General features: G+C 30.2%; 1 protein-coding gene across 3 annotated transcripts in view; it reads right to left on the bottom strand.

The window, feature by feature from the left end:
• LOC111426048 (melanocortin receptor 5-like) overlaps positions 1–26,554 on the bottom strand; it is a 51,448-nt gene that overhangs the window by 6,578 nt on the left and 18,316 nt on the right. For all 3 annotated transcript variants that reach the window (XR_011639727.1, XM_023060392.2, XM_071194322.1), the window contains exons 2-3: positions 1,091–1,151; positions 88–1,032 (exon numbers count right to left, since the gene is read on the bottom strand). Coding sequence is in view for 2 of the 3 variants with exons in the window: in XM_023060392.2 (XP_022916160.1) it covers positions 88–1,023 (936 nt within the window). In the remaining variant the exon portion in view is untranslated. The remainder of the gene's footprint in view (positions 1–87; positions 1,033–1,090; positions 1,152–26,554) is intronic.

Genomic DNA, 26,554 nt, shown 5'->3' with positions numbered 1-26,554 from the left:
CAAAATTGAAATTCAAAATTGAAATTGAAAATTAAAATTCAAAATTAAAATTCAAATTCAAATTCAAATTCAAAATTAATTTATTACCTGTATTTCGATCATCCTCCTCGAATAGATAATAGGATTTGCAAGCGTTTTCAATACGAATAGAAAGAATGCTAAATGAGATAGGAATAAATTGAGTTCAATCCCAATATTATCCGGGATCCTATCATAAACACATCCGTTTTTACAAAATAGGATAAATTTTAATAATGACGGTACCCAACCGATTAAGCACGATCCCAATATAAGTAATGTAGTACAAACGGCTTTAATTGTACCTTGCATAGCACGTTTTTGTTGGGAACTGTTCGATGTTATGTGCCGACTTCGTTTACTTCCAGATCGAGAAAGTTTTTTCCATTCTATTTGATGTTGTATCACAATTATCAATATGTGAACGTAAAGAAATACCATAGATATCAACGAAATGAAAAAAATCGCAGCAAAAGTCATTCTGAATTTAAAATCTTGTAAAAAATCCGGGCAAAATTCGCTGTATTTACTATGAGCGAAGAAATATATATTAAAAAATGTTATGGGTAAGATCCATAAGAAAATTATGATTATTGTCACTCTTCTCGTTGTCATCATAAAGGAATAATGTAAAGGCTTTAAAACTCCCAACCAATGATTCATGCTTAATACCAATAAATGAATTACTGTTATAATAATACAACTGAGTCGATACATTTCAATGTATGTAGCAAAGTAACAATTTGCATGCTTGAATAGGATATTTGCAACTATGCTGTATCCTAAAAGGAATGATGATATAGCATCAGCCGCAGCTAAACTTAAACTCATATGAATTGTTGGAGATATAGGTTTACGCAGCCATCTTACAGCTAAAAGCACTTTTATATTTATAATTACGCTGATTATACAGAATATTGTTAATATTGGAACTGTATAGAAGAATACGTAACGATATTGATCTATTAAATGACCTGTATCGTTGGTATTATTATTATATTCCATTATAAATATCTGAAAAATAATAAAAACATTATGAATAAACATTTTTATTAAATATATCAAAACTTACTTTTAGTTAAATTTTTAAAATGGGATGTTCAGCAACAAATTCATTTATCCATTTTTAAATCCTAAAACAAAGAAAAACATGAAAACGTTTCATAAATAATAAAAACTTTATTCAATCAAAAAGTGTGTGGTGTATTGTACGCAGCGGTTTATATATTCAAAGCACGTTTTCAATTGGACCAAGTTTAAGTTTTTTCATTTGAATTTTAAAAGAATTTAAAGTTGTATATTATTTCAAGCGGAGAACAATTACGTTTAAGAAACATCTAATTTATCTCTCTTTAAGAAACTGTTTATAAAGGCATCAAAAACAAGACAAAAATTAAAAAATTAAACGAATTATCAAGTACTCAATAAGTTTTAATCTTTACCTTAACATTAATTATTGAATTGGGAAAAGTACCATAACCTCGAGGTTACTAGAAAAACTGCTTTAATTTTTCAGTAGTCATAAGTAATTTAGATTAAATCAGTTTCATTTAGTTTTACTGGGTAAAAGACAAGAAACACTAGGAAATTTAATTTAATTCAATGGAACACTTAAAAGAAAATTCAAATTGTTTTCATCTCTTTAATCTTTTTAGAATTAAACAATTTATAGATAAAAATCTTTTATATTTATATAGTTATAGGAATTAACGTTTTTTTTTTGTAAGTTCTTATTCAATTGTTATAAATACTATATCATTTCCAAAGAAGAGACCAACATTAATAGTTCAATGTCTCTTATTTTGTAATTTTTGTTCCAGAACAAGCACATCAATCATAAGAACTTAGAGCGCGCCGCGATGAGGGCACAAGGGGTATTTCGCATCCGGGTGCGATCAATCAGGGGGCACATTGCACGTGATGAAATTGCGCCTTTATATGATTTCCATGCAAAAATGGAGAGAGTGCGTAAATAATTTCGTTCAATACTCGGATCAAACAGAAGGATTTTCTAGATATTTATTTATTGTGTCCACTACATTACGAATGAATTAATGCTTGTACTGAAAGACAAAGACTGTTGGATTCTCTACGAACAGTCATTTTTAAAAGAAACAAGTACGGACTGTTTATTTGTAGTTTCCGGGTGTGTTAATTCGCCAAGTGTGTCAATGGATTTAGTTAGTAACACAACGGTTAAAACAATACAGAGACAGATTAAGGAATTTAGATAACTAAGTGCTTTCGAATATACAGGGTGATTCTCAACCTATACGCATAAATTTGAGGATTTATTCTTCGTGACAAATAATAACTAATAGGTAAAAAAAATTGTAGTAAAAATTTTTTAGTTTCCTAGATATCCATGAAATTTGGACGCTCTGCACACGGAGCTAAACTGGGTTGGTAACTTGGGTCACTAACCAGTTACTGACTTATTAGTCTCCACACACGAAGCTGACGGATGCAGAGCCGCCAAAAGGCATCGTTCTGTCAACTGCAGAAGACAGTTCCAATGAAACAAGTACAACATTAAACTAAAATTAGAACTAAAACTAGAAACTGGTTCGAAGTGGTTCGGCCACTTCGAACCAGTTTCTGAAGAAGGTTGCAACATGGCATCCGAAACGTCAAACCTTTTATTAAAAGACGCACGGCAAAACCCGAAAGCTTCTAGTGTTAGTTCTAGTTTTAGTTCTAATTTTAGTTTAATTCACACCGGCCGCGAAAGCCTTCGTACTTATAAAATATAACATTATATTAGAAGGCGAAGAATGAATGAACAGAAGCAGGCTTTGGGTCCACCTCTACATGTAGTTTTTTTCTTTCCACACTTGTGGTGAGGGTGGCAGATTTACTGAAGGCTTTCCTAGTTCCTTGAAGTTCACTGAAGTCCTTTATTCATTTCCTTTATTCCTGCTCCAGTCTTGGGGGTTTCATGTATCAAACAAAAGCAGCTCTTATGTTCTTCTGGTCAATTTACATGAGTCACAATTTCTGGTCTAATGGATCTATTTACATAACAGATATTTGGAAGATGGAGGTACATTTACACCGATTTCGCATCGTGGCTGAGACAACTCAAAAAGATTTAGCAATTTTATGAGAACACGCGAAGGATGCGGTAGATGACCACGTCATGGTGCTCTGCAAGTCTTGTGCTTATGCCAGGCAATGTGTACAAGTCTAATTGCTTCTCCATCCTGCCCAAGCCTAGGTTGAATACTGCCATCTTCCCTATTATGTTACACCACACGTAAACAGGATTCATGTGCCGGATGATATGTACATGGAAACTTTTCTGCATAGAGACGACCCGAAAGCTCAGAATTTTGCCATGATTATCCTCCCATATGCCAGTTCCATGTCCATAAATTCTTTGTTATAGAAATTGTGCTCCATAATTTCTATAAACACCCTAAGAATCACCTGTAGGTATAATTCTTAATAAGATCGCTTAGAAGTATTCAAATAAACATACAACATGAATTCTGGAGATATCGTGTAAAGTAATTATCAGTTTATCATTTTCAAGGATTTATTACGACTTTATTAATATTCTATGGATATTTACGCTTGGATCTTATAACTTGATCAGTTTTTGCATGAAATTCAATTTTGAGATTACATGTGTTATTTATGAATGGAACAACAAATAGAAATACGAACTGTTATTTGAACATCACTTTTAGATCAGTATATTTTTCAACTCAACGTATATATATCACGACTTTATTTATTTTCAGTACACGTTTTTCGAAGATAAGTTACAGTTTATAACAAGTACCGTGAGAATACGAGCAATGCGGGATTCGTTTTGTAACCGTAACACCTGCTAGAAACAGAAACGTCATAAAAACATTCTTGAAAATGTTTGAAACGTTATTTCTTTAGTTCACGTTCAAGTTAACTGCTATTTCGTTATTTTACAAATGCCATTTTGGACGTGTCAATTCCAAAATTTTATTGCTTACATAAAAATGAAGCACTCTTCGTTCTCCATTTGATCACACTTTCACAAAGAGACTCTTTCAACGAATTTTGTTGCATTTCGCTCTGATGAGTACTAATTAAAGCTGTTGCACACGCTCTTTGATTTAACTAGAATTTTCTCGAAAAGTGGTAAAATGAGTTTAATTTAAATAATTCGAATATGTATTTGATATTTATAGAATGCAATTTTATTTTAAAACTCAACTTCAAACCATAAATTTAAATATTTTTAATTAAACAAACAATTATGTTACAGACTTTACCTTATATTTCTATACTGACGTTTAGCTCATACATTTTAATTGTGATATTACGTTGGAACGCTTCAAAGCTAGATCTGATTGCGTTGTAACACCAATTACATTTTAAACAGTCTGGAATAACTTGGTTTCAAATAACTTATTACCACAAACATTTTATGCGGTAGACAAACAAGGAATTTATTTATATTAAAAAGTTAATTAACCCTTTTGTCTATAGATACAACTATTTACTTTTGTAGTCGAAAATAATTGTTAATTTGAATAATTAATACAAAAATGAATGCTTGTACGCTTTGCAATATCCAGATAAATTCGCAGTATTCGTATCATTATTGCGAAATTAGTAGTAAACCGGCAAACATATTATACTCTATCGATATGTAATTTATGATCCAATCATTTCCAACCCCTATATATACCCAATTATTTTAAAATATACTGCTAAATGTAAATCTGTTCGCTGCTACACATACACTAATCGTATTGAAGCGTTTTGTACTTAAATCGTTTAAATCCTTTAATCTTCAATTTTCATCAAGTATCGCTTTTAAGTTTTACGTCAATAATTTTAGTACCACTTCTATTATTTAATCATTGTTTTGGTCATAACCGCTGGAAGATGAACCACATGTAGCATACATTTTTGATGCTGAGAAGGTATTTTGTGTATTCTCCTATTTATCCACACATAGTCTCTTGCAACATCTTGAACACATATAATTGCACAATACCTCATTGTGAGCCTTGGTCTCATCTATAACAAACCTCCATTCAATTTGGGCTAAATTGCCCTAGTTCTGCACCTACAGGGCGCTGAAATCCTCCCAACATTGTCCATCCAACGCGCCCTTGGCCTTCCTCTTAATTATATTATCTGTGGGAATCTTTTTAATTTTTTATGAAGTATCTGGGTTCAATCCATCAATAAAGTTATCAATTTAATGCTTTTGAAGGAAAAAACATTCATAAAAATACTATTACAAAAAAAAATGGATGCATGACACCCTCCAAATCTCGATCTGCGGTCTACAACTGGTCTTTAGCAACTATTTCAGAAGAAACAAGAAATTTATAACACTTTTTTTAATGAAAATTGTTAGAAATTATATTGCATATAAACTCAATTTATGGACGGATATGTATTAGTTGTTTTACACTGTTTTAGTTTGATGATTGATTTGAATTCCACAATATTCATAGTACGTGATGCAATTACTATACCCAATTTGTTCGTATTGTGTGAACTTGATCCAAAACGAAGGTGTACACATGCAGATTTTGGTATCGATATAAATATTATGCGAGTTAATTAAAATTCGAACATTCCATTAATTAATTTATCACAATTTTAATCAAAAAATTATATTGAAATGTTATTTAAAAAAATAGTATGTCGCTTTAGAATAAAATTACGTTTCATTTAAAATTTAAATTTTATCTTACATTTTGTTAGGTATGATCCATAGACTAATGTTCTAGAGTAAAGCTTTTAATGGACGTATAAATCGTAAAACAACCCGAAAATTTTAAAGGGGGTTTCTAAACTCGAAGAACCGTTTCATCCAAATTACGATGATTTATTTAGCTGAGAATGAGGATTAATGAACTTTCAAGGTAGCAATAAATTTAATCTGTCAGTAAAAATTATCAAAATTTGTTTGTTTATCGTGTTCTTTTAAAACATCTCTATTATTTTAAAATCGAATATTTTCAAATTGTTAAACTACAATTCACGCTTAAATAACCGTTATTCATTGCATCGTTTGTACATTCAAATTTGTTACCTGTTCAATCGAATAAATTTAAAACCGTGTGAAATTTTATTTTATGTCATAAAATATCTATTTGATTTGGTTTACTCATATCGTTTTTCCAAAGAGATACATTAAAATTGATGGAAAATTATTTATTTTCAGATAAAAATTTAAATTGTCACGTTCATTGTATTATACAAATCATCAGAGAACAATATCTAGTAGATAATAATTTACTGCATTACCATTAAGCATCTATAACACGTATATTCAGTTTCCACATTCGTAAATATCTTTACGTGTTTACATTGTGTGAGCAACGGAATGGTTAATCTTCTTTCATAATGAAAGTAGTTGGATTACATGTTAGTATTGTTAAATTATAGCTGTACATAATGATTGATGTGGAGGTTCGAAATAAAAATATTGAGTTTCGATTATCTGTATCTATTGTGACCAAAAATATACTTAAAAACTGTCTAACACCTCTTATTGGTGTAACATGATCAATAATTTACTGATCTTTGTTTTATTTTGGAAGATTACTCGATACAGTTATTTTTCTTATGTATCACTCGATAACACCTTCCAACCAGAAACATGACTTCAACAAGAGGATGTGCATCTTTCTCAATCATTAATTGTGTCACCTTATCCATACCAATCTTAGATCTTGCACTATTCAGCTGCCTAACGTTTAATGTATGCATTGCCTAAGAAAAGTTAAGATAACAGATTCTCTCATCCATCATATCAAGATATAGAAAGTAGAATAATGATAATGGACAAAACAATCATAGAGGACACTCAGTTAATGTGGTACGAACAATTTGAGAGAATGCCAGACCTAATAATTACAAAATTTGCATTCCAGTGGGTACTGACAGAAAGGAACCGAAGAAAATAAACGTTTACCTGGATACGCAGCATTCAGAGGGCAACGTCGAAGAGAAATGTAACACCAAGAGACTGGGACGATAGAAGATGCTAGAAATTGGGAAGGCTGGAAACCGGAAGGTGTAGGACGTTAAAAATATGGTATGGCACTGGATGGAAGAGTATGGTGATTGGGAATGAGAATACAACACTGGGCTGTCTGATTGATATACGCTATATATGTATAGTTTATCCCATTGTACTTGATTGATCCCAAATAAATAATAATCAAAAAAATGTAAGGCCAAGGAATTATTAAGGAAAGTTGTTACCAATGTCGTGGGTACCAAAAGGATTAGACGCATCATGAATTCTGAAATATAGGTTGGTTATCAACCAGATAGGTACAAGAATAGCATAAAGAAGAAAGGGCTTTATAACAGACCAGGGTTTACGTGAGTTTAATAAAATGCAGTTTAGTCTATGCAACACACCATGAGTCACCCAAAGAATAATGGCCTAGAAAGGGTATTAAAGAGTGTTATTATTTCAAAGGTTGCAATAGAATGGAGTGAAACTCCTACTATTTGATGGAAGGCAATTATATTTAGAATTCAGAATAAATGTTACGGAGAAGTTTGTTTAGCAACATCGCGTACAAACAAGGACTACCACCGACAGAAGAACAAAAAAGCCAAGATCTTGGAGACTTGTGACTCTTGAACTTATTCAACCAACTGAAAAAAAAAACTTTACCCCACAAGATGTTGCGCAGTGCGTTACAACTAACCAGGAAAAGGAAAAACTCGATATTATTATAGAATATGTGTCTGAAATATGTAATATGTCTGATTTCTAAACCTATTAAAGATTAGTTATCAACAATAAAAAAAGTGATATTTTTTACCATTTTTAATTCTTAGTTAATAGATTATAACACGCCAAGATATACTTGTGAACAATTGTCAAGGTACATAATATATCCTGTTCGCGTATGGGCGTTATGTTCCATATGGTTACACAATTATCTAGAATCTATGACCACAACACGCAATATAGGCACTCGCCTGTAATATCGTAACGATGCTATCAAAGTGTACCACGGTATGCGGATTTCCACGTCAGCGAAGTGTTATAAAATGGTTTATATATTCGCCCATTATATCCATAAATATTAACTATATATCATGATTACGTGTCCTTCATACTTCGAGTATTGATGAACCGCATGCGTAAGTAATTTCAATTGTAATTAAAAGGAGATTTTATAAAAAAAATCTATTTTAATGTTTTTAAATTTCATTACAATCTTATTGTGGTATTTTCGTTGTGAGTTATGAAGGTCAACTCGCTTGAAAAATGAGTAGTTTAAAGAGAAAATTAGTTGGGCGTGAAAAATTTACCAGAAAACTTAAGTTATTTTTATCTGCCCAAAGCAGATATGAATTCTTATTGTAGGATACCATCTGGGCTTTAGATAAACCTCTTACTGAAAATTGCTTTCCTAAAAACTTTCAATGTACTTAAGAATTTTCAATTACTGATAATACTCATTTCAGTAAATATCATCTTAAATTTTAATTTGTAATAAATTATACTAGTATTATTAAAATACAATAACAATCAAGATTTTATCGCATTGTAATGCCTTTTATATAAATTTATATTTCATTATTAAAAGACTTTTAGATGGTTCAATTTAAACTATATTTAACGTTTGCATTTCCAATAAAACATTGTATTCGTTAAAACAAATATTTCCGACTTTGATTAATAGCTATTCAATTTCTCGGATATATGCTAAAACATAAAATGTGTAAACCAAAGTAAACTAATTTACCGTGAACACGATAAAATATTCAAGCAGAAAAATCCGTAACACGATATCCCGTTCGCGTCATTATTCATTTAAAAAACATCCAATACATCATTTTTAGATAAATAAACCGAAATAAACAAGTCAAAAATCTGTTGTTTCCTGTTTTAAATTTTAAATTAAAATTGCTAGATTTCAAAATAGACCGCTATTAAACCTCATATGGTAAAATTTCTCGTTCATCATAGCGTTTTATTTGTTTTGATGTGACGTGTTTTATTTTATACTAAAATTATTGTTGAAATTGGAAATAAAAAAAGGGTAAAAACAGATTGCATGAAAATTATGTGGAAACATGAAAATTGAAATATTTCAATAATAATAGAAGTAAATTTAAATAAATTTTAAAATTAAAATCACAAAAATGTATGAATTTCCAAATAAGTCTTGAAAATGCCTCATAAATAAATCAAACACTAAAAATATTTGCATATTTTTATTTAAAGGAATCCGATCTTTTAGTAGAAATTCTCGCCTGGTTTCATTTCGTTCCGATATTTATCTCACCAGCTTTCCTTCTATGAATCAAATCAAAAGACGTTCTAAATCTTCTCACAAAATTAAATCTGAAAATTAATGATTTTACGACTAACGAAACGTTATTGATGTTTCTAATGTGTCTATCAGTATAAGGACTTATAAAATTTCTGGAAATATATTTACTTTCAGTTTGTTAGGTGTTTGATTAATAAACTAAAAAGACACGAAAAGTTCTTATTTATAGAAAGTATTTGTAGTATAGACTGACTATTTAAATAATATTATGACTAAGCATAATCGATTATTGATTTGTTTAACGACCGTAAAACTCGAAATTAACTTTGTAACTGCCTAGTTCAGTACAGAATCAATTTATAACATCACTGTGACACATGTGGTGGCATAAGCGCAATTTCTAAATTTTAGTTCTCCCGCTCACTACGCTCGTTCTACTATAAACATTTGTGTTCAGCTATAAACCTCTGAATTATTACATTCACTCATTACATAAATAGCTAGTCGAGCTTCTGCGATCCGTTGGACCGTGTTTGGTTTATACGTTCACTATTACGACCACAATTGAGTGCTTCATATGTCAATTTACGATATCGAATAAATTTGTTAGTGTATCACTATTCTGTTTTTGATCAAACGTTGTTGTATTTTGTAATTTTATGTAATCAGCACTACAGTTATCGTTGGTAATATTATTAATTCATAAAAAAATCACTTATGGATCTGAGTATGTCTATAAATAGGTTGTATCAATGCAAATTTTTCTAAATATATGTTACTAAATTTAACTAAATGAAGTGGTGATAACAACGCTCTCTGCCACAGCATCCAAAACAGAAAAAACCTCAATATGAATTCCAAAAATAAGCAAATGAATTAATTGTTAATAATAAACAACATCTCATTTGGAGACAATGTGAAAATAATGAATTTTGAAACTTCTACCATATTATTTAGAGATTAACCCCATATGAAATAATAATTAGGCACCCTTTGAAGCATTCTATATTGGAATGTTTTTAGTCAACCCAAAAAAGAAACTTTAAATTATCAAATAATAATCGAAATTCAGATCTGGTGAAATCCAGATCTGTTTCCCTACAATATTTTTTGTAAGCGAAAAAGTTTTTTGAACCTTACTACTCAAACATAATGCTTGAAATCGTACAGTTCTTGTCTGAATCCACCGTATTTCCTTTTAAGCGGGTGATTTTCAAGTAAAATCACATCAAATTCTTTATAAATAGGCCGACGACATTATTTACGCTCTTCCGGGTGATCATTTGTTCTCCAGGACTTCAACAACTTCAACTTCCTCATTGAGTTCATTATTGACATTTCCTGGATTCCATCCTAGTTCATAGCTCTTGATTGGTACACAAAGACAAGGTATTCTAGGAACTTGCTTAATTCTCTAAAGGAAATGAGAAATATCGAAATTAAAAAAGTTCATTTCTAATAACTATGTCTCCTTAATTTAGTGTCTAAAATTCTTGTTTTGATTATTACTTTTTTATCAAGACAACTATTCTGTTCCTATAAACCATAAGGGGTAGTCTTCAATAAAATATCCATGTCTTTGATAATTATAATTCTTTAGATTTTGAGCGCCCTCCCGTGCTTTTTAATGATTAATGATATCACAACAAAAGGTCATGTTGGTGATGATTGTTATCATTTCTTAATTGGATTCTAAGGTTACGATTCATATCCTTAAAAAAATCATAACTTATGAATTTATGGGAACTCAGAAATGATTATTATATCAACTTAAAAATGAGGTTTCAAACTTTAATTTGATCTATAGATTATTCCTGAGCTTCCATAAATACGGTCGAAGCGAACGTTTAAAGTTTAAGTTTTTAATTTGATATATTTTCGGTGAGCTGAAAATCAATATTTCTTTAAAAAAAATCATAACTAATAAATTTATTGGAATTTAGAAATGAGTATTATATCAAAATATGAAATAAATTTCAAAATTTTATTTGATCCATATATCATTTCTGAAGTCCCATAAATACAGACGAAGCGAACGTTTAAATTTGATATTGATATCGTTGAGTTAAAAATCAATATATCTTTAAAAAACTCATAACTAATGAATTTACGGGAACTCAGAAATGGTTATTATATCAAATTAAAAAGCAGATTTTAAACTTTAATTTGATCTATAAATCATTTCTGAGTTCCTATAAATACGGACGAAGCGAATGTTTAAAGTTTAAGATTAAATTTGATATTCTCTCATTGTGTTGAAAATCAATATATCTTAAAAAAATCATAAGAAATAAATTTAAAGGAACTCAGAAATGGCTATTATATCAAATTAAAAAGCGGACATTAAACTTTAATTTGGTATATAAATCGTGTTTTAATTCCAATAATTACGATATACACGATTTTTTGATTTTTTAACTTGGATTTCAGCAATACAATAAAATTTTCTTATAGATATCTCCAGGTCATATTAAAATTTTTATTAAATATGTATCAAAGCATTAATTGTCATCTTCAACCAAAATAAATGATAATGTAATAAAAATAATTCAGAATCAAAATAATATATCAATTCTATCAGGTAAATTCAAAATAGATACTTTCAATGAACGTTACATAAATCCATCAGTCGATTCCAATGAAAGGGTTTGTACGTTTTACTGCGTGTTTTAAGACCTTTCCAATCTCGTTAATGCATTCCTACACTATTGGCAATTTGCCTGGTCGCCTAACGTTCCATTTAATTCGAATTTTATCGTGAAAACACCTTCAATTTTAGTTATGTGTAGTAAACAGTCATTGTCAAGAATTGGATTTCATATAACACAATTTTGAGCTTCAAATAATTTGATTTAATTCGATTATAATAATTAGGAGTTCAATATTTTAAGATTTAAATAATATAGTTAAGTCTTAAAATTCTGATCTTTAAAACATAAGAGTTTTAGAATAAACTCGTTAATTTATTTAAAAAGTTATGAGAAGCCTTTCAACACAGCTTCTTGACTTTTTTCATTACTTTTTAAGTATCCGTCCACTTTCGGCGTTTAATTATTTCCTACCGTTTAAAAACTTAGGGTGTATAATGTTAGTAAAGCTCTTTTGTGCACAAATTTCATTTTCATCCCGCTAGAAGTTGTAAAAGCATTAATTATCTTTAAATTATAACTTAAAAAATGATTTATGGTTTTACTTATCATAAAATGCTATTATCACAAGATTATTTAGATTTATTATAGAACACGCAACATCTACTATTGCTTGTGCTTTAATAATTCTAACTCATTCACTATTTTTTTGTATATTCTTTTCGAGTTGACTCTATTTTCATGATCTATAATACCATCCTAATCTAAAAGATACGTCGGAATATTAAGAGTGACGGTAGGAAGTAACTTTATAGTACGGTTTTTTCCTTTTCAACGAATCCGAGACAGAATCTCGAAAGCCTGCCAGCTTTTACTTAAGGTCTAATAAAGCGATTTATATCCGTCTGCAGCTTTTCATTTCGAACTGCTACAATTTCAAATTATGATCGAAAACGTACTTCAACTAGAATTCCTAGTCTATTATTCTAATAATAAAATTCATTAATAAACTTAATAAATCAACTATTCAAACACAAAATGGAAGTAATGCTTTCATTTCAGTAATTATATTATTTCAGCGTCACATTGAAATGAAGCGGTGGTTTTACCAAAGTTCTTCATTTAGAAAGATTATACGCAACGCCCAAGAGGTTGTGCTAAGTAGTTTAAAGCACGTTGGAATAATCATAATAAACATCCCATTCCTAACAACTATGTACGTATACGTATATTTTGTTGGGTGTTGTGTATAAAACACCAAAAATAAAGCTTGAAATGTGAAGTTATGCATTGCCTTGAGTAAATCAACAACACTGCAAATGTTCACCCGAGCTTGATGATGACGTTTACGATTTATTTTAAAATAGTTTAAGCGTGAAATGTAATATTGTTACTTATGAGGGAAAATTTTCTTTCTAATGAAAATAAAAAGAAATATTCTACAATAAATTCAAGAGTAAAATTACAAGTATCGAGTATACTACGCGGAGATATAATAAAATCATTGAGCCAGTTTTCAATTTCGTTTAATTTGCTTTAACAATATTAAAACGTAATAAAAACAACTTTTATAGTCTATTCAAAAGTAATTTAAATTTAATTATAGCTCAATTATATATTCGGGATATTCTTGTTTATTGGAAATGCTTTTCACGTTCAGGAATTGATTACAATCCCTTTACATATTTAAAATATTTCTCCGTAAGCTTCAATCGAACTTCTAATTCTATGCAAATCGATGGGTCCTTTACAAAATTCTTGGAGAATAGCCAACCCATCTTTTCTTATTCCTTTGATCTGCAATCAAGATATATTTGATTACTTTTAGAAGAAATTTTTGCTTTTATGTTTATGTTACTACTTTTATAAATTGAAATCCGTCATATAAGAACATCATTGATTGAAACTCCTAATTTATATAAATTATACATCCTAACTCATAATAATTTAAAAACTCATTTACACCTGTTATGCTTAAACTGTTTTTATTCAGTACCGTATTAAATTCTTTTTTTTATCAGCTGGCGTTCAATCGATTTGGTTTTTTTCAGCAATTCCACGAATTCAGGTTGATCAATCCTGTTTTCAAATGAAATTGTGTTTTGGTCATTTCCGGTTAGCGATTTAGATTTCGAACATGTACGAAACGATTACCAAAACTTTGTGACTTATTTCCTTTAATTCATGTGAACTTATTCTAGATAAACCATTTAGTTGCAAATCATTTCTAAACAATTCTGAACTTGTTAAACTAATTAACACTTTTACCGAGAGGTTCTTGAAAAACTTTAAAAATTCGTGTGAGACCAAACATCAAGAATAACTGGGTGTTGCATCACGATAATATGCCTTGTCACACAGCAATTTCAATACACAAGTTTTTGGTCAGTAAAAACATTCTTGTAGCTCCTCAGCCTCCTTATTCGCCTGACTTGAGTCCTTGTAACTTTTTCCTCTTCACGAGATTGAAAAATCACCTCAAGGAAACTCATTTTGGGACACCCGAAAGCATTCAAAGGCTGTAATCGACCAGCTCAAGGCTATTCCAGTATTGGAGTTCTAGCATTACTATGAGGATTGAAAGAACCGTCTCCACCGTTGTGTAGCTTCAGAAAGAAGTTATTTTGAGGGAAAAAGTAATTAAATTAAAAATAAATTAATTAAAGAATATTGTCGGAGTATTCATAAAGTTGACCTCATTTGAAAATTTTTAATAAACATGTCATTTTTAATTACGTTTTGTCGTTAATTTGAAATGTGAAGAAACACTAACCTTTCTATATAATATATTTCATCCGATTCTTGGAATGAAATATGGAAAACTCACAAAAAATTAAATAAAATATAAAATAATTGGTATTTAGCTGGAGACAAACGATCAAATATCAAATATCTTCTAATTGACGTGCCCAACGTTGATTTGTCCTTTTTGCTACTCCAAATAATTGCGAAAGAACATAGGAGGAACAAAATAAGACAATTAACTTGATCGTATATCTCAAGCAAGAACAGTTTCGGAGGGTTTTTTTTTCGTAATAGTAGAAAATAAGGATTAATGCTTTTAATATCTCTTTTATTAAAAATAAAAACTTGGTATGTATAAATGAATTAATAAACGAAATTTTGACATATTTATTTGCAACCAACTTGATTGTCTCACGGTTCTCACGCAATCTTTTGTAGTGTAACTCACACAGTAGGGGTACTTCGTTTTGTAACCATCTAAAGCTTTCATCTTTAGTATACGCAAGACTAACTTTGTACAGAAATTTCTCTCTCTGCGTTCTAATATCATAATATAACTTTGCAATTTAAGCTAACATTACAAACTAAATATTACTAAATAGTGGTAACATTTTGAAACATATATTTTTCGCTAGCCTTATTATTTTTTTGTTTCATTTATTTATAACAACTTAGTATTTTTAATGTGATGTGCAAAATCTTACAAAAACATAAAGAGCTTTTAATAACTTTTTTGGGAGTCTCCCATATTGTGGGAGACTAAATGAGTAACTTCGTTGATTTCAAAATTAATAAAATGTTGTAAAAAGACAATGTTAATGAATATCAAATGAATGATGAAATGTATACAAGAGTGAGGTTGCGACAAATAATACATCGGAATGGTAAAAATTTATTACATAACCCAGATAAATTAGATGGCTAAGTAGAGAACTAAGTGGGCAGAAAGAGTTTTATTCGCAAAGTTTTCGCATATCCTTTGTAAATGTAGGTCGCGGAAAATCGAATGATAGTTAAGTGTTTTACAACAACTTTATTTGTTTTTTTTTTTGATTATTATGCTTTATATACTTTAACAGTTACCGTCTTAGTATGGACACATTAAATGTACAAATTACAATCATAATTTTTTTTAATGTTATGTAACATGGACTAGTATGTATGTAATGTTATCGATTCGTAATCTTTTATGGTAATTAGTAACACTAATTCAAATAAGAGCGGCGAGGGGATGCGGTAATTAGTAGAGCACATGCGGTGTAATTTTACTTGGACATGCTCAAATTTACCCACCAATACGTAAAGGCAGTTTAATTAAGGTATCATAAATACCCTTGTAAATTATATAGGGTCAGCACAACTTAATAATGGATTAAAATACATAATAAGCTTAATAATATATAACATTATTCAGAAGGAACGATGTGTTATGAAAATATCTACCCTGTTATCAAAATTGATCAAAATAAAAATTGATAAATTTACATATAAATCAATACTAGGTTGGTAAACAAATTGTATTTAACTCTGAAAGAAAAACACGTATATAAATTGTCTTATTTGTTATGGCACACATGTTCTAGTGGTATCAACAAAGCGTAACTAATGATTAGAGTACCGAGATATCATAAGACGTCTTCTTTTTGAAGTTAATAATTCTGAACCCAATATACTTCTCGTATAGAGTCGAGTCTCAAGAAATTTACAAGTTTGTTTAAGACGTGTTACTGCTGTTCATTTCTAAAAAAATGTTGTTTTTTTAGATAATTTCTCACATGCTCAACCACGTCCCCATGCTTACTACTCAGATGCTTCAACAATGTATGAGGATTTAATTGGTGAATTTCCGATTAGAAAATATGTTGAAATAGGTTCACAAAAGATATGGGGCCGATTTCTCCTTATAGAATTTAGAGTCACAAATGGATTAAAATGATTATGGCAATAAATAGGCTTCAATATCCCTCAAAGCTTATGTTTCCAGGAGTTTATTTTAAGACAGTTATTGGTTAAATGAAGAAATCAACAATTTATATTCGACGTCAAGTTTTTCAAGGCGCGTTTTTTCTTTGAGGCAGCCTAAACTGAAATCGTTACAGTAACGTAGTCGTAATGTTTATCGATTCATTCATTTCACAATCTCTTGATTGTTGGATGAAGAGTGCAAGTAAAATTTTGTTTCGAAAGTATTCTAATTATAATGTTTATTTAGACATAGTTGAATAAAACTGAAAGGAAACAGAATTCAGCTCCAAACAAAACGGTCTAAGGATGTTTTCTGTGCCTGAAAGCAAAGATGACAGCATCGACATTTGCAAAGTTATTGAGTATTTGTACAGATGAAATTGTATTTTTATAAAGATTGAATAAAAAAGTACTAATAGCTTTTATTATAAAAAACGTTTAAAAAAAAAAGCGTGGTATCAATGGAAAAATTAACACGTTGACTAATTGCACTCGTACGTTGTTTATGAAATGACAAGTAGTCGATAACAAGTACTGCTTTGTACCCAAACGCTTTGTTTCAATTCAATAGCTTTTGACTGTTTTCGCCATGATGCTTATGTACCACTAAACACGGAGAAATGTTATCGTATCATGATTATATTGGAACCGAAAAATGCTTTCAGATACTCAAACTGAAACTGTTTGATCAATTAACATTCATCCCGCATTTTTTATAGGAACGTTAAAATTTCTATTTAAACTTTTATATTAATAACAAAATTATCGTTTGTTAATTTAAACGTAGATTAGTTATGTTGATATTTGTTTATTATGAATTTGTAACACTAATCTTCTAGGTTGATTACATCTAAAGTCGATAATTGCGTTTTCGCCCATAACATACCGATCGCTAATAGGAAATTATAAATCATCCAATCAAGTTTGTGTAATTAATGATCAGTTATATAGGATATATGGATTCATCGTAATGATTGTGTTGGTTTATGTTTGAAAAAGATTATAATTAATGAGGTTCAATATTAATTTAGTCGAAACTATTTGCATTGTTGTGTTTCTAATAATGTATTAATTTTCCATTGTAAAGCTTTAGATATGTAAATCAAAAATAAATAAGTATCAATTTATTATGATTGTTGTATTATTAGTATCAGTAGTTGGAGTTATAAATAAGTAAGAAGTACAAGATTTTTACATGATAAATCTTACGATGACGGTCACAAACTGTTTCTCGATACTGGTTACATATTGTATGCAAGACGAGTAATGTAATCAATTTTTCACTTTACCAGAGATACAGATTTATGCGGAAGTTCCCAACTAAAACTTTCTCTGATATAACTCTAATACATAATTCTTGGTTTTATTTTTTAATCACTTCTCGCAAATCCATTTGAATAAAACAAGAATTTCCAATAACAGGTTACAAATTATAAATATAGATTAACTTTTTGACAGGTGAAAAATTATTTTTTATGTTTTTATTTTAACTTTGATTATGAACAATCGGTTCGTTGTTCGCTAACGTTTTAGATTGTTGAGATAAATTATTTTTAGCAATTGATTATTAAATTGAAAATTTATGACTGAAAATACGGCAAAACTAGTTTTATCCACAATTCTCACCATCCATTATAACTGGCTATTACAGCTGTCAACACAACAATTGTAGGTAAAATATAATCCTTCTAACTCACGACGATTACAACCGTTACGATTTCTAATAACCTTAATCAACTCATAAGTTATCTTTTTTGCTTTTTCGTTGTGGAATCGATAATAAAAAATTTCAAGCCTCATAGAAAGCTGAATATTATAAACACTGTGTTAGTACATCATGATCGATTCAAAACTAATCTTGGAACGAGGAATTTTAAAACGATTATAGATTTGAATTAAATATTCGAATAATTAATTTATCATCAAATTATTTTCTCAAAAACACATTAAGCAACAATTTTCTTTTAATTTTTTGTTAAAAGTCCTAACCGAATTACAATAAGTAAGAAGTTGAAACTTTCAGAATTTTTAATGAAACACTTGACACAAGTAAAATTTGCGGAAATTGCGGAAAGTTTCGTTCATAATATTCGCAAACTCGAACTAACTTCAGAAGACACAAACGCGCATCGAAATGGGTAATTTCAAAGCTACCCACCAAAATTACACGTCTAAATATTTAAAGAAATCTTGTCTTTTAATGTCGTGATTTTAATAATTTAAGATTAAGCAAACCGCGCAGAAATTAATAAAGAATGGAATAGTAAAAACTTTATAATTGTGTTTTATTATTGTTCTAATTAAGTTATGAGATGAATTAATTTAGCTTTTTTTAAACTATTTAGACAGTAATCAGCTTAAAAATAATGGAAAATATTTTTGTTTGATGAAAGGGGAGTTCAAGCAAACAAATCTTAACAAAGAAGAAGTTTCACCTCTAATGGGTCTTTAGGGCCCAATACGCATTTCGACCTCTCTTAAAGAAAATAAAACATAAATAACGCACGCATAAAAACATTTGGAAAATACTTTTGGGGAAGTTGAACTCCCAAAACACTTAAAAGCCCAAATGATCATGATTGACAATATGTAAATTAATTTAGTAACAAAAATGTGGAAATCTTAATTTTGATATATGACCAACTCATTTTAAACCATCCAACAAATTTATATATAGTTCATGTACTTTGTAATAAAGGACAGCCATTTCCTTGGCTTAGGAATGTGAAGTTTTAAGAAGTTGATCCTCCCGGCTGTCGTGTTAGGGTAGTTTAAATTCCTTTTGTGCGTATATTCCCGAGCTGCATATAGATACGACACGGGTTAAAAGAACAAAACCTGAAAAACGTACTGGCTTGTAAAAATGCCTTATTGTTTTGACACGTAACGGATATAAAACTCGAAATGGAATGAACCATTTTCAACTCAATGAACTGCGACTGCGTCGATAATGATGAAGAACATATATCTTAAAATTGCAATGTGGAAACTTGAAATTGAAGGATTCTTTCAAATAAAACAAAACAATACATATGCGAAATCGGCAAGTTTTCAAAAATGCACGTACGCTTTTATAGTTGACAAGTTAAGAAATTTGTCTACATCACGTACTAAAGTTTAGGAAATCGATAGTTCATTCGAGACTATTTCAACCGTACAGCATACCAGATGGGAGCTTTCTAATTACCTTCAAAGAAACGCAGTTAATCAACTCCTAGGTATTGAAAGCTACAATTGGATACGTTTCAAATTTAGTAGTGTTATATTATGTTTTTGCAGTTTGATGTCGTACAATTTTTGTATTCATAAATGAGGGATTAATTTATTTTATCTTATTTAACAATATTAGTTGTTACAAAAGATTTTTTAAAGGATTTTAGTAATATTTTCATCTACATGTTAAATTTGATCGAGAAGACCCCAAAATTGATTAGTAAGAGGATAAGTTGAGAATTCGCCAGGAATTCCTTGACAGATAGAAATCCAAATAACTTGATGGAAGTGTTAAAATCATAGCGCCAATTAGTACAAAATATTCCGTAGCGCTACCCTAGGATTATTATTATTGATGTCCCTAAGTTTCCATCTTCCGCCTGACCCGTCTCGAGTAGATTAATATGAAGTGTATAAATGCGTAAGTTTGAACCTCAAAATTGGAACATCCAGAAGGATAAACAAATAGATCCATACACCGCGTACTCTAACCGCGATCTAATCAACGCAAAAAGCAAAGTAAATAATTCTCCGAGTAAACTTGGGGTTAAATTAAGTCAGAGAAATTAAGATTACAAATATTGGATTTAGACGTCACCCAATTATTACGCAATAATCATTTTAGAAAAAAACATCATAAAAGATTTAGGTTTAAATCATCGCTAAATAATCTCTTATCGCAATCTAAGAACTCTCATGATGTTATTGATAAACACCAAGAACCAATGATCGGAAATTGTGCCAGAAAATATCGCAGCAGCAAGTGCTTTAGTTCAAAATGAGCCAAATCAGTGGAATTTGGATTCGCTTAAACCACATCGTGGCGAAAGAATTGATTTATTAAAGAGGAGTTGGGTAACCGTGTAATCTCGAGATCCAGTCGATTTAGCGCCGTTAGATTTCTTTTTATGGGATTACGTTAAGTCGTTGGTTTATGTCAAGAAGCTAACAACGTTAAAGGATCTCAGACACAATACCGAATTCGAAATTGTCAACGTTCAGGTGGATATGCGGGAAAGAGTGGTGCTAAATTGGATCCGAAGAGGCGTCCTTCGAATATTGAAGGTTACTCAATTGGCAGTTTGGTGCCGTAACTGTGATTCGAGTTAATTGTAATATTTCATCTGCCGACGAGTTTAATTGCAACTAGGTCTCATATTTAAATATGAAGAAAAATTCTTGAAATTCCTAGTTTTTAGTCATTAGTGGGATTCAATCAAACAAACCTAATAACTGTAAAGCCACATAAATAAAAATACTTTAAATAAAACTTGTCTGTCGCTGGCTGAACGTATTTTTCGCAACTGCTTGCTGAAATTCTCTTGAAGGTTATTCACTAAAGTTGCGTATTCAGGTTTGTTGAAATTAAAGCTTGTATATTTCTGTTACATCTTCCCATTACATTAATTACACACAAATTTGATGGATTTAGACTAAAGATGTGTTGTTACAAAATCCCCTGATACGAGTTTCCACATCGCGCAATCTCACTCCCAACTATCAGAAATGTAGCAAACAACTCGCCGCTAGTTCAACCCGCAAAACGGTCAGGTATCTGTATGAAAAATAACCCGCATGCGAAGGCACCTCAAGCCCTGATGAATAAAACCTACACATATGCGACACTGCGTCCGGAATACGTAACACGAGTCAGGGATTTATACAGTACCATAAACAAACAAATTTCGCGCAGAAAACCTGACCATTAGCGAAACCGTAGAGTATACTTTACGAAGAAATTGTACGCGTAAATATTAGAGTTGTGCATCATAACAAATAGATGATATTATTGATATGAAAGCTATCGATAGTTTATTAGCGACGATGGATGAAAATGATAAAATCCACATAAGGTTTTCCAAATAATTTCGCGAATTTGACCAAAAAATCTATCAATGTCTTAGTTAAATTACCCTTGCTCAGAAAATGATAAAACTGTGAGATATTCTTTGAGGTCAGTTAATTAACATATTTGCTATAAAATTAAGAACCATGATGAATAATGCTCGTATTTTGTTCAACATTCAAAGAAGCAATAAATTTCGCTTAAGATATAAAAAAATAAAGCCTCTTCGCGTAATGTGTTGTATTATGACAGCCGTGGATATCATAAAAGAAGCTATACAGAAAATAAATTATACTGCTTTTATACGTTAATGCTATTTTTCTTTTAATGAACATATTTGTATGAATCTCAACTATATGTACTTGTTAACGAAGTTGATACACTTATGCTCTGCGGAAAGTGCTAAGCCGTCTGCTTTACAACGTGTAGTCACCTCTATAGCTCTAAATTATATAAATTTAGCCACATCATATTTGAGACGGTAAATAATAAATATTAAAAAAGTGAGTTAGTAACATAGCTGTAATTTTTTCCAAAGAAAAACAAATTTATTACTTACCCCAATGGAAAAAAGCGGACAAAGCGAAAAAACCGGTCCAAACAATTTCCGGATGCCTTCGAAACTGGAGCAAATCCTAGGAAACCCAGACTAATATATTATTGCATCGAATTTAATTCTTTGTGCGTAAATTCGTGTTGCGTTGGTAGTGTATCGTGTTGCCATCGCAGCGTGAATGAATACGGAGGTGAACAACAAAACGTACACGATTTAGTGAAACAACAACCTAAATTGGGAAAATTCGTTTCTACGTGTGAAACATCATCTGTACCTTCACATGGAAAAACAATGAGAGGTGCAAAGACTGGAAAACGTGATGGTTTTTTCAGCAAAGAGTTCTAGGAAACCGGATGTGCTAACTAAAGCAACGAAATTGGAGCTACAATTTTCTGTGCTGATGAGACCGAGCTCTATTGGCGTGTGATGCCCACTCGTACATTAGCATTTATTTTCGAAAAAACTGCTCCTGGCCATAAAATTAATAAGGACCGGATTACAGTCTTATATTGCCCAAATGCCGCTGGAGAAGATAAATTAAAATTAGCTGTAGTACGGTCAAGGTCGCCTAAGTAGAACGCCAAAGAACGTAAAAAGCCTCTAAAAAGAACCTTTCTGTGTGTATGACGAGAGCTATTTTAAAAATGTTATTTAAGAATAAATATATGGACGCCAATGGTCTCTCACAAAAAGTAGTATTGCTTCTTAATCAGGACGTAATTGAAACAATGAAGGGGAAAAATTTAATGATGAATCTACGATTACAACATGTCGTATAATTCAAAAAATGTTCAAACAAATTTTAAACAAATTTTTTGCAAATGAACCTTTAGATAAAAATTTCTTACAGGTTCTTTTATAAAATGGTAATTTTGGCTTTGTTTAGTCCTGCTCATTACATACTACAAACACACCGTAATGTAAACGCTATTCTAAGCACACGGTAAAAGACCATTACAAAGAACTTTTGGAACACCGCGAATATTACTTACACTGTTTCTCAACTAGGAACCTACGAGGATACGCGTTTCAATTAACTCGGGGATCCTTGCCTGTGACACCGGAGATATGGTTTAATAATGCAGGTACTAAACGAAAGACGACGACACTGAAATAAAAAGATCTTGCAGTTAAGATTTTTTTATTATCAATAACAAAATAATAATTAAAAATAATACTAACACTCAAAAATACATCGTAGATGATATAACTATAACGTGTTATAATAAGTAACTTCAAAACTCTCAGAAAACGTTATCACGGGTTTATGTTAGTCTGAATATTCAACATAAGGGACGATAATTATGGGCCCTCCAACCATATTGTATTCCCAAAGGTTAACTACTATCACTCAAGATGAATACCGGGTGATTACGGCTCGTGTCTGCTAATATGTAAATGTGTGGCTATGACAAATAACATGCAACATCAATCGTAGCATCATCCGCAAGAAAATCAACCGAGAAACTTAAAAACTACGAACGACTGACGATTTGATATTACTTTACATGATTCTATCATCGCCCAAATTTTATTAAAGTTGGTGAATATCTGGTAGTCTAAAACATGGTTTATAATCTAATCTGATCAATACCTTACCATAACCAATGGTAAGGTATTGAAATATATTAATATATTAATATTAATATATTAATTGAATATATTAATATTCATATATATTATATATATATATATATATTATATATTATATATTATATATATATATATATATATATATATATATAATATATATATATATATATATATATATATATATTATATATTATATATATATATATTATATATTATATTATATATTATATTATATATTATATATTATATATATATATATTCATATATTAATTGAAATATGTTTGTACTTGCCGAAGCATTGAACAAAAAAGGAAGAAAGAGATATAAAACATGTGTGTTAATATGTCAAACATTTTTCGTATATACATATGTCAACAGTTCTGGAAGACAGTTCTGTAAGACTTATGCAATAAAGCATAAACTTATGCTGATACAGATTGAACAATTGAACATCTTAAGACTTGATGAAATATTTTCTTTTTTTAATAAGATCCTTTCTGAATATTGTTCACCATGTCCATGTAGATACAATAAATCTAAATCAATAAACAACAGAGTTTATTGCAAAAACGAATTAAGTACAGTTTTTCGTTTTCTTTATATGAATTAGAGATTGAAATAGATGTAGATCAAAATTTTACTATCTAATTAATAATGGATCCAAGACAAAATCAATAAATAAATGAAACGATATTCTGAACCCAATAATACCAAATTTTTCTTTCATTACTGGTGTAAAGGATTCCTATTTGATAAAGCAGGAATTTCAATTCTAAAGTTGTTAAAAAGTCTGTGCTAAAAAAGTTGAAAAATGAATTTGTAGATTTTTAAAGTTGAACCTTGTTATACCACGACATGAACAATGAATCCCATAACAAGTTATATTGCAATGCTAGATGACCACATTCATATCTGCCGCTTCATTTACCATCCAAATATAAAGTTATCAAACGACTCGTGTACAGCTTTATTACATTTTTTCGTGCGAACTCCTCTAGTTTCACTTTATTAAATGAACCTATTGTTAGGTAAATGTATATGAAATATTAATGTTACTTATTTCAAAGATAAATTCAACAAATTTTGTTCTAAAAAAAGATATATTTACGGAAATATAAATTTTTTAATACATTTTGCATTATGGCTGAAAGTTTATATTTTCAAAGTTATTTATGTAGACTTTGGGGAGTTCGCTTTCCCACAGCTCGCCGCAAAATTGAAAGTACACCAAAATCAATTTTCTACAAAGCAGATTAAAATAGTGATGCAACAAGTTCCGACAGGTGTTATCGATTATTTGTTTACTTTGTGTCGCTTCCTATTCATATTCAAGTTTTCCAAATTTCCAACGATCTTAAATTAATTATGTTAAAAATTTAAATCGTATTTATTTATTAACAATAAGCAGCAAACATACATTTATCACGCTATTGAATATGACCCAACAACTTTTATCGCGCTTAACATGAATGCACGCTAAATCGATTTACGGCAGAAACTCGTAACTTTCTTGAAGTTTAACCCAAGGGATTTATGATTATTCGCAATAATTCAAAGTGTAGAAAATTTATTATTTATATTTTAAACGCATTTATTTTATTATCCTAAGGAAATAAACGTTAATACGTATACATAATGAAACAATCTGTGTCAACTGCACTCATTTCGACTAGTTATAGAAGAGGGAATGTTTGTTGAAATAACACCAACTCTACTGGCAAGTGCGTAATTTCAACCCTCTTTGTAAACAATTCGTTGAAATTGTCTGGACAAAATTGTTTTTTTTTTCACACGTATAAAGCGCTGTAAAATTTTCGCTAACAGATAAAGTCCATGTGGAATTGTAAACATTTTACGTGGAATGGAAAAAATCAACATGAATAATCAATATGTCTAAAAAATTAACATTAGCTAAAATTTATGCATTTAGTTCTCAGAAGTTGTTTACAGAAACAGATAGAACGCATTTAGTTCAAAGAAACAATTTAAATAATAAATTTTGATGTTTATAGCTTCAAAGGAAACTTCTTGATCAAGGTAAGAAAACGAATTTGACCGTTTTTTGTCGTTTACTCAAAATATACTATAAAATAATGATGCAACAATATTGTAAGTCAATATAAACGTGAAAACTTTCCATACCAATACTTTTGTTTAGAACAAAATCACTCGATCAAAAATTGCCACTCGATTTAACTTTGATATGCCATTTACATTTACATCGAAGTGAATTTGAATGCATTATCATATTGCAATATTTCGATATATTGACTTGAGTCTAACTGTAATATCATGTGCTTATCGTGTATTCATAAAATCTGTACATATAAAAATTGCAATTTCATTTTGAGTTGTTGAAAATGAAATTTACTTTTGGAGGATGCGTTTGTTCGAAATTGAACGGAAATAACAACAAACAAGTGACAAATACAATATAATGTAACGCAACATTATACGCTGCGAAATTGACTGTCTCCTACAGACTATTGTCTTCATGTTAATTAATTTCGTTCTGCATATGATTAAAATCTTATTACGTGTAAAGCTGAATAGGCTGAATTTCATGAATTAATACAGGAAAAATTATTATATAAAATAATCGTTCTTAACATCTCGCTTAAAACGCTATTGATGATGAATGTATTGTGTAGTCAGATCTTTTATTCCATTTTGCACACGTGCTTATTGATTATGCTGGGGGGATATTTGAATGGTAGAATAGAGAGGGTGTTTTGCCCGTTATGTAGGCGTGTGATTTACGTGGAAGTATCTC

Source organism: Onthophagus taurus, chromosome 2, assembly GCF_036711975.1.
Source record: "Onthophagus taurus isolate NC chromosome 2, IU_Otau_3.0, whole genome shotgun sequence".
Taxonomy (NCBI): domain Eukaryota; kingdom Metazoa; phylum Arthropoda; class Insecta; order Coleoptera; family Scarabaeidae; genus Onthophagus; species Onthophagus taurus.
Note: the sequence above shows the minus strand (reverse complement) of the source record. Positions and strands in the feature narration are given on the sequence as shown.